General features: G+C 45.9%; 1 protein-coding gene across 1 annotated transcript in view; it reads left to right on the forward strand.

The window, feature by feature from the left end:
• The window catches only part of LOC135827666 (sushi, von Willebrand factor type A, EGF and pentraxin domain-containing protein 1-like), a 67,564-nt gene extending 51,724 nt beyond the window's left edge, over window positions 1–15,840 (forward strand). The window contains exons 20-23 of the mRNA XM_065340121.1: window positions 2,334–2,507; window positions 9,647–9,814; window positions 11,972–12,166; window positions 14,558–15,840. Coding sequence (XP_065196193.1) covers window positions 2,334–2,507; window positions 9,647–9,814; window positions 11,972–12,166; window positions 14,558–15,192 — 1,172 coding nt within the window. The 3' untranslated portion in view covers window positions 15,193–15,840. The remainder of the gene's footprint in view (window positions 1–2,333; window positions 2,508–9,646; window positions 9,815–11,971; window positions 12,167–14,557) is intronic.
• The last annotated feature ends 946 nt before the right edge of the window (window positions 15,841–16,786 follow it).

Below are 16,786 nucleotides of genomic sequence, written 5' to 3' on the forward strand. Positions count from 1 at the left end.
CACGACAACGTACTCGGGGTCATCGTCAGGAACATGCGTGAGGAGATTCGAATCCGCACTGCTGCAAACACCGTACAAACCGAAAATTCAAATGAGCTTACTTCATCTCGTTTTGCAAGGCGGGAGAGAAGCCAGTTCGCGTTCAGCCCAGACGAAAGTTGGTTACGACTGATCTCCTGTCAGCGGCCTCAGACTGGAAACTTCTTGTCGACTCAGTTAGTGCAAAGATTTCTTTCCCTAGCTGTGTTGCACTTACCACCCTAAGACCAGAAATAGTTCTGTACTCTACGAGTCGTAGGATTGTATTCTGGATGGAGTTGACAGTTTGTGCTGAGGACAGATTCAGTGTCAGTAACTCGCGGAAGGACAGGCGGTATGCGGATCTGGCCGATCAATGCCGAGCAAACGGGTGGCAGGTCGTTTCTTTTTCGGTTGAGGTAGGTGTGCATGGTTTCATCCCGGACTCTCTTCGGAGGGCTCTGAAAGCGCTTGGGTTTTCTAATCGAAGAATAAAATTTATTTATAATTTGTGCAGTAAGACGTCTCTGCGAAGCAGCTACATCATCTGGTTGCGACGTCAACAAAAACACTGGTCGGAAGATCCACTTTTCTGAGGTACTGTATGTGGGGCTCCGTTTATTGAGGTGCGTTGAAATTTATTCTCTTTATCTTATTATTTCTTTTCTATATTTCCCCATATGAGTTCCTATCAGTTGCTGTGAACACCTTGAGTGGAGAGCGCTTGCTCGAGCGTTGAACCGGGTTCTTAATCCACCATACCCAGTTCGCAAGGCTGGGCGGGGTTGTGAGCAGGCTTTCATTTCATCTTTTCTTATTATTTCTTATTATTTCTGCTTTTCATCTCATTACAAAAATTCTGCGCTTTTTCTCCATCTGCGCATAAAATCTAGACTGACAACCTGCTTGTTAAATCATGCACCTGCTTTCAGGCGTAAAAACCCTGTTGTAGAGGTCTCAGTCCTCATTGGTTAGACTTACCTGTCTTTATAAATGTAACTTACTCTCTCTCTCTCTCTCCCTCTCTTTCTCACTCTCTCTCTTTCTCTCTCTCTTTCTTTCTTTCTCTTTCTCTCTCTCCATTTATCTCTCTCTATCACTATCTCTCTCTATCTCTATCTCTCTCTGTGATCTCTCTCTCTCCCTCACTCCCTCTCTCTCTCCCTCCCTCTCTCTAACTCTCTCTCTCTCTCTCTCTCTCTCTCTCTCTCTCCCCCTCTGTATGTCTCTCTCTGTCTCTCTGTCTGTCTCTCTCTCTCTCTCTCTCCCTCTCTACCTCTCTCTCTCTCTCTCTCTCTCTCTCTCTCTCTCTCTCTCTCTCTCTCTCTCTCTGTCTCTCTCTCTCTCCTTCTCTCTCTATCTATCTCTCTCTCCCCTCTCTCCTCTCTGTCTCTCTCTTTCTTTCTCTCTCTCTTTTTCTCTCTCTCTTTCTCTCTCTCTTTCTCTCTCTCTCTCTCTCTCTCTCTCTCTCTCTCTCTCTCTATCTATCTCCCTCTCCCCCTCCCTCTCACTCTCTCTTTCTTTATTTCTTTCTCTTTCTCTCTCTCTAAAAAATTCTGCGCATTTTTTCTCCATCTGCGCATAAAATCTAGACCGACAACCTGCTTGTTAAATCATGCACCTGCTTTCAGGCGTAAAAACTCTGTTGTAGAGGTGTCAGTCCTCATTTGTTAGACTTACCTGTCTTTATAAATGTAACTTACTCTCTATCTCTCTATATCTCTCTCTATCTCTCTCTCTCTCTGTGATCTCTCTCTCTCTCTCCCTCTCTCCCTCTCTCTCCTTCCCTCTCTCTAACTCTCTAACTCTCTCTCTCTCTCTCTCTCTCTCTCTCTCTCTCTCTCTCTATCTCTGTCTCTCTCTCTCTCTGTCTCTCTCTCTCTCTGTCTCTCTGTCTCTCTCTCTCCCTCCCTCTCTCTCTCTCTCTCTCTCTCTCTCTCTCTCTCTCTCTCTCTCTCTCTCTCTCTCTCTCTCTCTCTCTCTCTCTCTCTCTCTCTCTCTCTCTCTCTCTCTCTCTCTCCTTCTGTCTCTCTCTCTCTCTCTCTCTCTCTCTCTCTCTCTCTTTTTCTCTCTCTCTCTCTCTCTCTCTCTCTAACCCAACCAAAGCAAATCCCTTTTTCACACTCCCAGTTTCCCTTAATTATCTCTCATTTTCCATATTTTGCTTGTTTTCGGCAATTTCGGCCATGACGAGGATAAAGGAAAACGAAAATAGATTATTGAACGAGGCCCAAAAGAGAAGGGGGAGTGCTACAAGTAACAAATTGGATTTGAATTTGCTGTTCTTCTTGTTACTGTCCTCATTCTGCATTCAGCAATATATCCAAAGTGCAATGTACCCACTATAGCTAATGGAACTGCCGACAAGACCGAGATAAAGTACCTGGGCAATGTCACCTTTTCCTGCGAGCAGGGTCATGTGGTTGTGGGTGATGCCGCACCAACGTGCATGGACGCTGGACAGCTCACGTCAGTACCTAACTGCGAAGGTGAGCATAGATATATATAATAATAGCATTACCCAATGCTGTATGTACTTCTGATAAAGCATCTTGCACGGGCAAAATGAATTGCACATATCATCAAACAAATTCAAATTCAACTGACTGCTTTGTCCGCCCAGTTAAAATTGGCGCTTATCTTCTCACTTGGTGTTTTGGTGTTCTGCCTGTGCCACACGGCATGGAACCACCGATTCACCATCCGAACATAACCACTGACCATTGCATCCGACGACATGGCAGCACAAACCATCAAAGAAGTAGCGATCGGTTCGTTTGAGTCTTTTTGACGGAGCTGCCGCCGACGAACACTTCCGTCAGCGCAAGAAAACACTGCAACCTCCGCTCGAGTCCGTAAAATAGGTCAGGATGTCGCATTTTTAGAGCGATGGAGAATACAGTTTCTGTCTACTTCCAGCTTTCTGATGGCAAGGATTGTTTATCTCGGGGAGGTATAGAAAAGCTGAAAAAGTGCTTCGCCAGCTTGAATTTCAGTGCTTGCACAGTACAGTGCCTAGTGAAGGGCTATCACCAGCAAATCGCTGACGAAGAAACTGCAGCTCATGTCGATATCTCCAGTAAGTGAGAACAATCCGGCGGACACACTTTGAAGCTCACAGAGGACAGGGCAAAGGAGCTAATCAAAGAAAACACCAAGTCCTGAGAGAAACACTCGTGCAAAGGGCTTTCAGGAAACTAGCCGAAAAGCCTGGTGCACGGCGTTGTAGGTGCAGTACGCACAGGTGCTACATCAAGCGGAAGCTATCACTGCGCTGCATGTAGATCTTCAAGCACCAGCGGCTCGCGTGGGTACGGGCCGCAGGTGCTGATCAGCAAGTACGACAAGCGCAAGAGGCGATTTGAAGAGAGGACACTGATATGGCGTTGCCTTTTTGTCTCAAACAAAGACGCATTATTGCGACGAACGGGGATAACACTTACAGTCAACATGTGGGCAGTCTCACTCAGCTTCTGATGGGAAGGTGACAGGCACGCACTGCCTTTGAGCGTGATTCGAGACGAGGAGAAGTGGAATAAGCTATGAAACGACCCGTGCAGCAGCTGTCCGGAACGTACGTTTTGAGGTCTTCCTCCAGCGACGATAGTGGTGAGGAGGATGTGTAACTTGCTTGAATTTTCGACTGAGTTGCTTACTGACATGTAAATAATCATGTATATAGTGCTTTGTGATCGTGGCTTGCTTCAAATATTCGTATTTCTTTCCTGAGACAAGTGTGAAGATAAGCGCCAATTTTAACTGGGCGGACCAAGTACTTTGAAGTGCAGAAATCAATTTAAATGCTAGTAAACCAATCGGAACATAAAGTAAAAAGCAAAAATCAACTGGAAATCAAAAAAAGAGGAGAGAAACCCCTAGGTGAATGAGCCCATATAGACATTACCGTACTGGCAGCTGTTTATAAACCTACTACTAGTAGTACATCTTTTCTATGGGCCAGATGCACGGTGCGCTGCCTTCACTGCCTTCAAAATGCATGCTTCTCAGAGCGTGGTGGAGGCAAGTTACGTAATGAAGGCAGCGCGCCCGCACTGACCCATAACCACAGTTACATACTCTTGTTTATGCACTCTTGGTAGCATAGGCATACGTTCTCAGAGCCACAGACCAAGCCACTAAGGGCCGGGTTCCACTGTGGCTCCGTTGCTCCGCGGCTCCGCTGCTCCGCGGCACTTGGCTGCATGCGGCGGAGCAGCTCGGTTCCACTGACACTCGCCATTCGCGGTATCGCGGTCGTGCTCCACACTTTTTGATCACATTTTACTTGCCTGCGCGCGCGCGTGCGAAATCAAAAATCCTCGTGTTCTGGCCTGCGCAACGAATTAAAATTTGAATTTTAAAATGTTGTCGTACAAAATAATGCAAAGTACGGGAAACAGGTCGAGCCGCGACCGCAGCTCGCAGTTTTTGGTCAAGAATCAAAGCAAAAGCTCGCGGAGAGCCGCGGCCTCACTGCTCCAGCTCGAGCCGCGGTCACTATGGTAATGATGACGTTTCAAGCCGCGAAAGACGAACTGCGGAGCCGCATTGGAACCCGGCACTAAATATGTCTCATGTGCAGCAACACACATACATCTTCACAACACTCTCCAGACGGTCTCTGGGCTACACCAAACACTAAAAGAGAAAGATGAGATAATGAAGAATGAGCTCAAATGGCCTAATTGGCACTGTTCAGTGTTCACTAAGCCAAGATCTCATCAAGTCAATGTTATGTAAGATATAGCACAAAGCCGGTGTGTTTGAAGTCATTGGCCAGAGAATTTGGCGATACATATGTCGCACACGGAACCTTCTCCTACACTACCCTGTGTTTTGCCTGTTATAGTAGATTTCAGAGTTAACAGTGGTAGTCAACAACCTAATCATATACAAGATTGTAAGAATGTCTAATGCAGAGAAGGGGAAAAAAAACGTTTGGGGTTCGGTTGCAGTATTCATTTGCACTGGTGTAGGTTGCAGTATTCATTTGCACTGGTGTGGATTGCAGTATTCATTTGCACTGGTGTGGATTGCGCAGATCATGCATGTACTGCATGAAGGAAAAGTGCATCATTGTTCTATTACTATTATTATTTATTTTTTGAACGGATTGGGAGCCTGAACTCCAAATACAAAGGATCAGTTGGGGAAGTGAACTGCCTGAAAAGAGAAAAAACCGCCAGACCCACCAGGACTCTTGAGCTGAGCTGTGAGCTGCCTTTGGAGTGAAAAACTTGTCAGCGCCTTCTACGTTCAGCCTGGTCCCATAGCTCAGTGGTTAGAGCATTGCTCATGACAAGCAGGGTCCCAGGTTCGCGGAGTCCTGGTGGGTCTGGCGGTTTTTTTCTCTTTTCAGGCAGTTCACTTCCCCAGCTGATCAAGTATTATTATTATTATTATTATTGTAAAAGAGAAAAGGACATATGGATACGAGTTAAGAGTAACTCTCCATCACTGTAACATGATACTATGACAGTCAGTAAGTGCAATAACTAGGCACAAAACTGACAGAGTACTGAGACATTCGACGTCCTGACACCTAACTTCAACACATCTCCGTAGCGCTAACCGACAGCCTTCCAACTTGGAAGGTTCAAGGTTATGGAAAGACCAAAGAGGGGAAGGCAAGCGCAACGAAAACGTGCAAAAGCCACAGTCCCAACGGAACAAAGAATGTCGATTGTTACTGGACGATGACGAGACCAGTACGATATTTGACAAAGCGGTCTAACTACAATTCGAAGCAGCAAAGCAGCACACCACCCAACTTGGGTGGGTCATAAATATCAAAGATAAGTAAAGAAAGGGAAGCTTTGCGAAAACGAATTGTACAAGCCGAAAGCCAAACTCCTACAGTACTCCTCATGCATGACATTGTGATGGACTAGTTGACTACAAAACAAGTTGTTTCACACGACGTACGTTTCGCCGTATGGTTCGTGACGAGTTTCAAATTATTATTATTATTATTATTATTGTTTAATAAGGATGGCGTAACTCCTCTGTAGCCTTGTCATGATTTCTAATTTTCTTTCACCGCCCACGGCCGCATGGAAAGGAGTTTTAAGTTTGGTTTTGAGAGATTTGGAGAGACTTTAATTTTTTTTTTTGTAGCCAAGGACTTTGTGCGGCCGTGGGCGGTGAAAGAAAATTAGAAATTATTATTATTATTATTTAAAACTCGGATGTTGAGCCATAAATAAATGTAAAAGAGAAAAGGACATATGGATACGAGATAAGAGTAACTCTCCATCACTGTAACATGATACTATATACAGTCAGAAAGTGCAATAACTAGGCACAAAACTGACAGAGTACTGAGACATTCGACGTCCTGACACCTAACTTCAACACATCTCCGTAGCGCTAACCGACAGCCTTTCAACTTGGAAGGTTCAAGGTTATGGAAAGACCAAAGAGGGGAAGGCAAGCGCAACGAAAACGAGCAAAAGCTACAGTCCCAAAGGAACAAAGAATGTCGATTGTTACTGGACGATGACGAGACCAGTACGATATTTGACAAAGCGGTCTAACTACAATTCGAAGCAGCAAAGCAGCACACCACCCAACTTGGGTGGGTCATAAATATCAAAGATAAGTAAAGAAAGGGAAGCTTTGCGAAAACGAATTGTACAAGCCGAAAGCCAAACTCCTACAGTACTCCTCATGCATGACATTGTGATGGACTAGTTGACTACAAAACAAGTTGTTTCACACGACGTACGTTTCGCCGTATGGTTCGTGACGGCTCATCAGGTGTGCAATTTAAAACTCGGATGTTGAGCCATAAATAAATGTAAAAGAGAAAAGGACATATGGATACGAGTTAAGAGTAACTCTCCATCACTGTAACATGATACTATATACAGTCAGAAAGTGCAATAACTAGGCACAAAACTGACAGAGTACTGAGACATTCGACGTCCTGACACCTAACTTCAACACATCTCCGTAGCGCTAACCGATAGCCTTCCAACTTGGAAGGTTCAAGGTTATGGAAAGACCAAAGAGGGGAAGGCAACTAGTCCATCACAATGTCATGCATGAGGAGTACTGTAGGAGTTTGGCTTTCGGCTTGTACAATTCGTTTTCGCAAAGCTTCCCTTTCTTTACTTATCTTTGATATTTATGACCCACCCAAGTTGGGTGGTGTGCTGCTTTGCTGCTTCGAATTGTAGTTAGACCGCTTTGTCAAATATCGTACTGGTCTCGTCATCGTCCAGTAACAATCGACATTCTTTGTTCCTTTGGGACTGTAGCTTTTGCTCGTTTTCGTTGCGCTTGCCTTCCCCTCTTTGGTCTTTCCATAACCTTGAACCTTCCAAGTTGGAAGGCTGTCGGTTAGCGCTACGGAGATGTGTTGAAGTTAGGTGTCAGGACGTCGAATGTCTCAGTACTCTGTCAGTTTTGTGCCTAGTTATTGCACTTTCTGACTGTATATAGTATCATGTTACAGTGATGGAGAGTTACTCTTAACTCGTATCCATATGTCCTTTTAACTTTTACAATTATTATTATTATTATTATTTGTAAGAAAGGGTTTGCTCCCCACACCGGAGCTCGCGTTATTCCGCCGACTTTACTTGACACTTGACTGACTCACGACTGCCATCCAGAGCACACGAGAAGTGCATCGAACCTTCGACTCGGCAAACCTGCAAGAAAGCACCACTCCCTGCTCAATACACAGTGTTTCGGGGAATTTCACCCCTCATCAGTTGAGCTTGAGTAGCCTGAGGAAGATTGTGCCTGAAAAGCACCACTTATATAGTGCTCTCCAGGCACAAACATCACCAGGGATACAAACTTACAGTGACGCTCCCTTTCCAGTGCGACACACACCTCATGAACACCAAATAGCAGCGTGAGTCAGTGTCGCTCCTGGACGGTGAGACAGACGTCGAGCGGAATAGCGCGAGCTCCGGTGTGGGGAGCAAACCCTTTCTTACAAATCATCGCTGAAGTCGCAACCACTACTTCGTATTATTATTATTATTATTATTATCGATCGAGTCAAGTAAAGTCGGCGGAATAGCGCGAGCTCCAGTGCGGGGAGCAAACCCTTTCTTCTTCTTCTTATTATTATTTGAAACTCGGATGTTGAGCCATAAATAAATGTGGAAAGGAAAAGGACATAGGGATAGGAGTTTTAGAGTAACTCTCCATCACTGTAACTGGATACTATATACAGTCAGAAAGTGCAATAACTAGGCCCAAAACTGACAAGAGTACTGAGACATTCGACGTCCTGGCACCTAGCTTCAACACATCTCCGTAGCGCTAACCAACATGCTTCCAACTTGGAAGGTTCAAGGTTATAGAAATACCGAAGGGGGGAAGGCAAGCGCAACGAAAACGAGTAAAAGGTATGGTGCCAACAAAACAAAGAATGTCGATTGTTACTGGACGATGACGAGACCAGTGCGATATTTGACAAAGCGGTCTAACTACAACTTTCGTTGGGACTATAGCTTTTACTCGTTTTCGTTGCGCTTGCCTTCCCCTCTTTGGTCTTTCCATAACCTTGAACCTTCCAAGTTGGAAGGCTGTCGGTTAGCGCTACAGAGATGTGTTGCAGCTAGGTGTCAGGGCGTCGAATGTCTCAGTACTCTTGTCAGTTTTGGGCCTAGTTATTGCACTTTCTGACCGCATATAGTAACCAGTTACAGTGATGGAGAGTTACTCTTAACTCGTATCCATATGTCCTTTTCCTTTCCACATTATTATTATTATTATTATTATTATTATGAAATGACCCAAAGGCAATGTGCCTATCGAGGGGTTCATTTGATTGAAAGAACAGTACTTCTACTACTACTACTACTACTAGTACATAATTATACTTATAGTGCTGGCAACTGAAATCCGACCCCCTTGCCGGGGCGCCGCGCCGCGGCAAGGGGGTCGGATTTCAGTTGCCAGCACTATCCATAAATGTACTGAAAAGTGACGATTGACGACACTAGAGAGGTTCCGCACTACGTAAAGTTGAGCAACTTTACGTTAGTGGGCGGGGAAAACCCGCGAATTCGCGAGTTTGCACTCCACTTATGGAAATTTGTCTACGTAGAGTACGCAGATACGGCTCTGATAACGTAGCTGGTCCGTAAGTGGATTGGGGTACAAATTTATGACTCTCTCCCCAGGTCGATCTGGTCGTACACTGCCGCGTTGGGAGTTGCCAAGGGCAGCTACGTGATTTGAAAACTCCGTATGGCGGAACACAGATGCGCATGCAGTTTACGTAAGACTTTCCGTAGATCGACTACGTTTTTTACTTACGTTATTACGTTATGCGGAACCTCTCTATTATTGTCCAGACATTACAACGGGAACAAGTTAGTTGGTGGAACGACATTTATTAGAGACGGGATGACTAAGACCGGGACGAACGAAACGACCACATGGTGATTATTGAAGAGTGAGAAAGAGATCCAGTCTGAACGGCAAGATACAGGGCCTTGGTAGCTAGGGCAATAATTATGGGCGTGCAAGTAGCTACCCAGGCCAACGGAACAAAAGGAGACAAAAGGTGAGTACGCGAGTGCATGCAGGCCAGCTAGAAAAGGTACGGGAGGAGGTACCTAACAGACAAGTTTTCCCTTTCTTCAATCTGTGTGCGCAGCTATCAACTGTACTGTACCTGACATTGTTAATGGCACAGCTGACAGCCTGGTTATCCAGTACACACAAACCGTCACCTATTCTTGCAGCGGTGACCTGGTGATCAGCGACCAGGTCAAGCCAAGCTGCGATGCTAACGGAAATCTCACATCGGTGCCGAGCTGTGATCGTGAGTACATGGACATTGCATAGTGCTGGCTAGAGAAATCCAACCTCAGGACCAGCTGTTGCTCTATGTACATTGTACAGTGTTGGCTAGAGAAATCCATCATGAATACAGTAACTGGGTGTGAGAGTACACAGTGGGTGGTTATTTTTTATTTTTAACGATTATTCACAAACCCAACTCGTAAAATAAATAATTATGTGGACAAAAACAAACAGCTACTGAGCAGGGTGTGTGTAGTGGTAGGGGTGCGTTGGATTGCTTTGGCCAGCACTGAACATATCCATTACCAAGAGAGTCCATAAACAAGAGTATGCAACTGTGATCTCTTTTCTATGGGCCAGATGCGTGGCGCGCTGCCTTCGCTACATCATTCCACCAGGACTCGAACCAGGGACCCTCGCTTGTAGCCAGCGATGCTCTAACCACTAAGCTATGGTGTAGTCGTCATCCCAGCAGAGAACGTTCAACAATTTCTTCATTTTCTTTCTCATACTTCTTATTTTCATACTACAGTACTTTGTGCATGTTCGATTGGTAGAATCGGGATCCTGATCCGCCGGATCCACTGCATGCACTGCACTGTGTGTGGAGCTGTGCATGCACTGCACTGTGTGTGGAGCTGTGCATGCACTGCACTGTGTGTGGTCCTGTGCATGCACTGCACTGTGTGTGGAGCTGTGCATGCACTGCACTGTGTGTGGAGCTGTGCATGCACTGCACTGTGTGTGGAGCTGTGCATGCACTGCACTGTGTGTGGAGCTGTGCATGCACTGCACTGTGTGTGGTCCTGTGCATGCACTGCACTGTGTGTGGAGCTGTGCATGCACTGCACTGTATGGGGAGTCGTGCATGCACTGCACTGTGTGTGGAGCTGTGCATGCACTGCACTGTGTGTGGAGCTGTGCATGCACTGCACTGAGTGTGGAGCTGTGATCCACTTTGTGTGGAGCTGTGCATGCACTGCACTGTGTGTGGAGCTGTGCATGCACTGCACTGTGTGTGGAGCTGTGCATGCACTTCACTGTGTGTGGAGCTGTGCATGCACTGCACTGTGTGTGGAGCTGTGCATGCACTGCACTGTGTGTGGAGCTGTGCATGCACTGCACTGTGTGTGGAGCTGTGCATGCACTGCACTGTGTGTGGAGCTGTGCATGTACTGTGTGTGTAGCTGTGCATGCACTGCACTGTGTGTGGAACTGTGCATGCACCGCACTGTGTGTGGAGCTGTGAATGCACTGCACTGTGTGTGGAGCTGTACATGCACTGCACTAGTAGTTGCACTGTGTGTGGAACTGTGCATGCACTGCACTGTGTGTGGAGCTGTGAATGCACTGCACTGTGTGTGGAGCTGTGCATGCACTGCACTGTGTGTGGAGCTGTGCATGCACTGCACTGTGTGTGGAGCTGTGCATGCACTGCACTGTGTGTGGAGCTGTGCATGTACTGTGTGTGTAGCTGTGCATGCACTGCACTGTGTGTGGAACTGTGCATGCACCGCACTGTGTGTGGAGCTGTGAATGCACTGCATTGTGTGTGGAGCTGTACATGCACTGCACTAGTAGTTGCACTGTGTGTGGAACTGTGCATGCACTGCACTGTGTGTGGAGCTGTGAATGCACTGCACTGTGTGTGGAGCTGCACATGCACTGCACTAGTAGTTGCACTGTGTGTGGAGCTGTGCATGCACTGCACTGTGTGTGGAGCTGGGCATGCACTGCACTGTGTGTGGAGCTGGGCATGCACTGCACTGTGTGTGGAGCTGTGCATGCACTGCACTGTGTGTGGAGCTGTGCATGCACTGCACTGTGTGTGGACCTGTGCATGCACTGCACTGTGTGTGGAGCTGTGCATGCACTGCACTGTGTGTGGAGCTGTGCATGCACTGCACTGTGTGTGGAGCTGTGCATGCACTGCACTGTGTGTGGAGCTGTGCATGCACTGCACTGTGTACTGGGCACGTGCTTTTGCTCAGGGGCGTTCGCACTCAGGTGGGCAAAAAGAAAACGGGACACGAGTGTCGACTCCCGGCACCTGGACGTGTACACGGGCAGCGGGCCTTTTACTGACTGTGCGTCCACGTCCGCACACAATTTTACAGTATAGTCTGTATAGGTCTGGCTAACCAATGCTATGTCTCACACTTTCTATGATGTTAAGGTCCAGTCGGGAGTCACCAAGGAAACAAAGCGGCTTCTGGCCCAATCGTGGGCGGTGTCCTGGGATCCATTGCTGTGGTCCTGTGCACAGTCGTAGCTGTGGTCATCGCGAGAAGATCCGGAACAAGGATCTCAACGTTTGCCCCCAAAGTCAAGAGCCAACTCTTGACTCGAGCCACCATTGGGAGATGTCGTGGTGAGTTTACTTTGTCTGAAAGTCCATGTTGAAGAAAAGCATTCAAGCTGACAAGCTCGTTCCCATACCACTGCAAACGCTGAAAATCCATGTAGAAGAAAGGCATTCAAGCTGACAAGCACATTCCCATAACACTACAAACGCTGAACATCATTTTCACATTATTTTTTTTCCATTTTAGCAATGCTTCGGCATTTCGCCAACATCAAGTCCACGTGCGCACAAAAGTTATATATCACCTAGAAACTGAAAGTTGCCATTTAGATGTTGGCTACACTGCCGCAAAGACCTGGAAAGGAATGCAACGCTTTCCCCGTCGAACAGGCTGTTGCTTACAGCAGTTGTTTTTTGAACCGATCAGATCATGTGCACTTCATCATAGCCAAGGATCAGTGGCATCATTCAAGATGCCACTGGTCACTGGCATCATTCAAGATTCACAGCAAGAAGGCAGCAATGCCTGCACCTATGGTGAAGTACAAGAAAGGTAACATGTCGTGCAGGCACACAGGGACTTCGGCTTTTCTAAACAACTCGCCCAGGGCTGCTGAAAGTTGAAAATAATCTACCTCCAAGTTCGGGGCTTTGCCAGTATAAAACCGTGCTCTGGGAATCGAATTGATAAAAAAATCGTGTGGTGTCACTGGACCTATTTCCCCTTCTACTGTAAAAGCCATATATAAACATCAAAAAGTATATATAACGAAGAGTAAATTCAATCGAGTTAGCGAGGAGAAATCTGTCGAAAAAATAGAAATCGTTATGCAGTAATCGAGACGCATACTGTTGTGGAGCATTGAGAATGAGAATCTTTGCTAATCTTGGTAATCTTTGCTAAACGTAAACCAGACAAATTTGGGAAATAATAGCTATAAAGAGAACAAATTCTGCTGTCATCGCCACACTAGAACAGAGTCATGAAGGTTTACCAAAATCGATTTTCTTGTCACAATCATCAGTGGGAAGCCGTGACTAAAGAATAACCATGCCAAATCAATAATTTATATACATTCAATAATGTGTTACGAGAACAAAACAAAGTGCTAAAAATAGAATGAGGGAAGGTGAGACAATAGAAGTAAAGTGAGAGCTAAGTGCAACAGGGGTGAGGAACTAATTGAAGCGCTAGAACTGTGTAGTGAGACAAACAATCATGCTGTGCACCTACGAAAACAATCTTAACGCAACTACACGTTTCTTCTGCTTACAAAGATCAGGTTTATGCAAACGAATACAAACAGCCTCAAGTACTTTCAACTGACTAGCGTACCGTGCACGACAAAGAACAGAAAAACTAAAATCATCATACACCTGCAGACACTTAGGGTGAGACAACAGATGATTGTGACAAGAAAATCGATTTTGGTAAACCTTCATGACTTTGTTGTAGTGTGGCGATGACAGCAGAATTTGTTCTCTTTATAGCTATTATAAAACTGTTGTCTCCGCGTCGATTATTTACATAATTTGGGAAATCGTTATAATAATCATGTGCCTCGTTGTGGCTTTTACAGTACTTTTTTTGGACAAGTCACCCAAAAGGGCGAAAGTTTTTTTAAGCCCTCTCCTTGGTTGGAAAACATGGATACAGTGAATGGGATTTTCGGTCTTTGACCACTTACTGGTGGCCTCATGTACTCATCTCGCACCGCTTTAGGAGCTGCACCTGCGCCTTGATCCTTGAAGGGTGGTGGCGTTGCTACGGATGCGAACAACTCGGTCTCCAGCCGAGTCCGACTTGAACTGTGATTTTTACTTGGTTAGAAATTGCGACTTCGGCGGTATTAGTCATGATCTCATGCAGTTGGTCGACCCAGCGAGGCACTTTTTCTACTTGGCTGTTGTCATTATTTTCTAAATTAATTAAAATTTAAAACACATACAAACCAGGGTCAGAAAAACTGCTTACACATCGTGAGCTATTCGCCACCATAATCATCAATAAGGACTACCAAATTGATTCGTGAATTCGGAGTCCTTATTGACGATATTGGCGATGGACAGCCTAAGCCAAGCTGTTTAAAGTATCAACACTGCAGACAGAACCGCACAACATGAAAGTTTTTTTTCGAATTGTACATGAATTGCTAGAATCCGTTTTTCTCGTTTTTGCCATTGCTTGGATGTCTAGACTTTTTGTTCGAATTGCAGATGCATTGCTAGAGTCCGTTTTTCTTGTTTTGGCCATTGCTTGAATGTCTGCCGCAAGGGTTTACCGGGTGTTAGCGGCCGTCGTGAGTTCCCGTCGGGAACGGACACGATAATTTTTTTTTTTTAATTTCTAGACTTTTTCGAGCTGCAGCTGCATTGTTAGAGTCTTCTTTTCTCGTGCTGACCATTGCTTGAATGACTTTGAATGGCTTTGATTGTTTCCGTCTGCTGTTCGTCCAGAATCCATCGACTCGGACTGCGCGCCATCTCCGGCCATGTTTGACAGACGGGATACATACCTTGAGACGCATATTGAACAGGATGACGGAGGCGATGATGGAGGCGCTAAGAATAAGTATATCAACTCAAACACAGGTTTTGTGCCCTCCGACTCTGGCTGCTTGCAAATAAAAGAGGAAGGCATCTACGACCTTGCCGAGGGATCCGTCGCATTGAGCAGCTCTCAGTTAACACATGGCAGTGAAACATTGGAGCACTCCGACTCTGGCTGCTTGCAAGTAACAGAGGAAGGCATCTACGACCTTGCTGAGGGATCCGTCGCATTGAGCAGTGCCACGTTGGAGCACTCCAACTCTGGCTGCTTGCAAATAACAGAGGAAGGCATCTACGACTTTGCCGAGGGATCCGTCGCATTGTGCAGCTCTCAGTTAACACATGGCAGTGCAACATTGGAAAACCTCGAGTTCAACACACGCGGCAGTGCCACATTGGAAAACATCGAGCTCAACACACGCGGCAGTGCCACATTGGAACACATCGAGTTGAACCAGGATTATATAGTGCCAGGTTCCAACATCGTCTATCAGAATCAAATTTACGACAGTATCGTTGTTGGAAATAGTGCAGACGTTTAACCCAAGCCAGCCAACTAACACTACACATGTCCGATCTAGTGTCATACTAGAATGATATTTCGAGAAGGACATCTGTTGGGATAGTGTAACTGCGGAAATGAATGAGGTACACGAGAAGGTGGTTCTTGATCGCTCTTTACTTGAGCTGGGACTGTTTCTTTGACTCTCCCATCGCGGCATAATTCAAAACTTTCCCCATTGCGATGCATGGTATTGGGTTTGGCATTACCGTTCTTAGATTGAAGTCGTCTTCTCTTCCAGTAGGGAAATGGAGGTGTTGAACTAAATGTTTTCTTCAAGCACGAAGTACTAGCTCTTCTTGTGCAGATCTTGGACTCCACTCTCATTCCCCGTGTGCCGCTTAAATGCTTTTATACTTGCTTCCCCAGCCACATCTTCTAAATTTTATAGTTTCCGTCCTTTTTCGTCTTCATCTTGCTCTTTCGTTGGATCTCATACACATCACACAAGCGCAATGGTTGTTGATATATCCGTTGGATCTCATACACAACACACAAGCGCAATGGTTGTTGATATATCCGTTGGATCTCATACACAACACACAAGCGCAATGGTTGTTGATATCTCCAATCTGCCAGTTATGTTTGGATGACTGCTGATCGTAATCTTAAATTCTGCACGCACGTATTTGTCACCCTTCTCCTTCTTTGACTGCAATATAATCCGTTTTTGACTGTCTTGCCTCGCTAGGCTCCTCTCAAAATCAAGTCAAGGTTGCTGTCAACTAATGCAATTTCCTAGCTGATATTTTGTTTAGGGATAAGTAACATACTGTGTTCACACGCGTCTGCCTATAATGTTGTGTTGCTGGCTGCGTTTATATAAGAACTTTCGAAGCACCATTTCTGATATGCCCTGGGACAGAACGATTACACAAATCTTCTTCTTCTTCGGTAACTACAAGTCATAATAAATATAAAAAATGACTGTGAGAGTACAGCGTATATATGTAGTAGAAATTTAGATCAGTTTCTCCAGTTGCAAGAACTGGATGACTTCTGATGGTTGTGTGAGAATTGCTTCCCTGACTGACGTGAAGGTACATTGTCTAGCTGCTGGACTGCTGTGTTTGGCAGGGCAAGGTAGCAGGAGGTGGGCGGCAGCACACCTCAACTGTTCCAGGACAATGAGTGCAATCGGGTGAAGGTGCAGCCTCAATCTGGAAGAAGCACTTCAGTGTTCAGCAGGCTGCAGCTGATTGAGGACGGTGATGTACACTATTCCGGCAATGCAGTTGTGAAGTGCTTATTGCAAATAGTTACACCGATTCGGCCACCCTCACCTCCCCGTGGTGAATCCGTCATGCATGGGACTAGGCCTCGGTCTAGACCTGCCAAGCGAGGGTCTACCTCCGGTCGAATTGCTGGACTTGAAAACTAATTGCACAAATGTACCAATGTCTACATTGACTGTCGATGGCGGAAGAGACTGAATATTCAAAGATCCATTAGAGCGAGTTGAATGGGAGGTGACAAGTAAAGTAAATACGGAGGTTCTGCTCTACGTGACGGTGTTGGGAACGCGACGCAAAGAATCACGCGAACTTTCTTCGCGTTCCCGTAACGTGAAGAAA

Source organism: Sycon ciliatum, chromosome 11, assembly GCF_964019385.1.
Source record: "Sycon ciliatum chromosome 11, ocSycCili1.1, whole genome shotgun sequence".
NCBI lineage: Eukaryota > Metazoa > Porifera > Calcarea > Leucosolenida > Sycettidae > Sycon > Sycon ciliatum.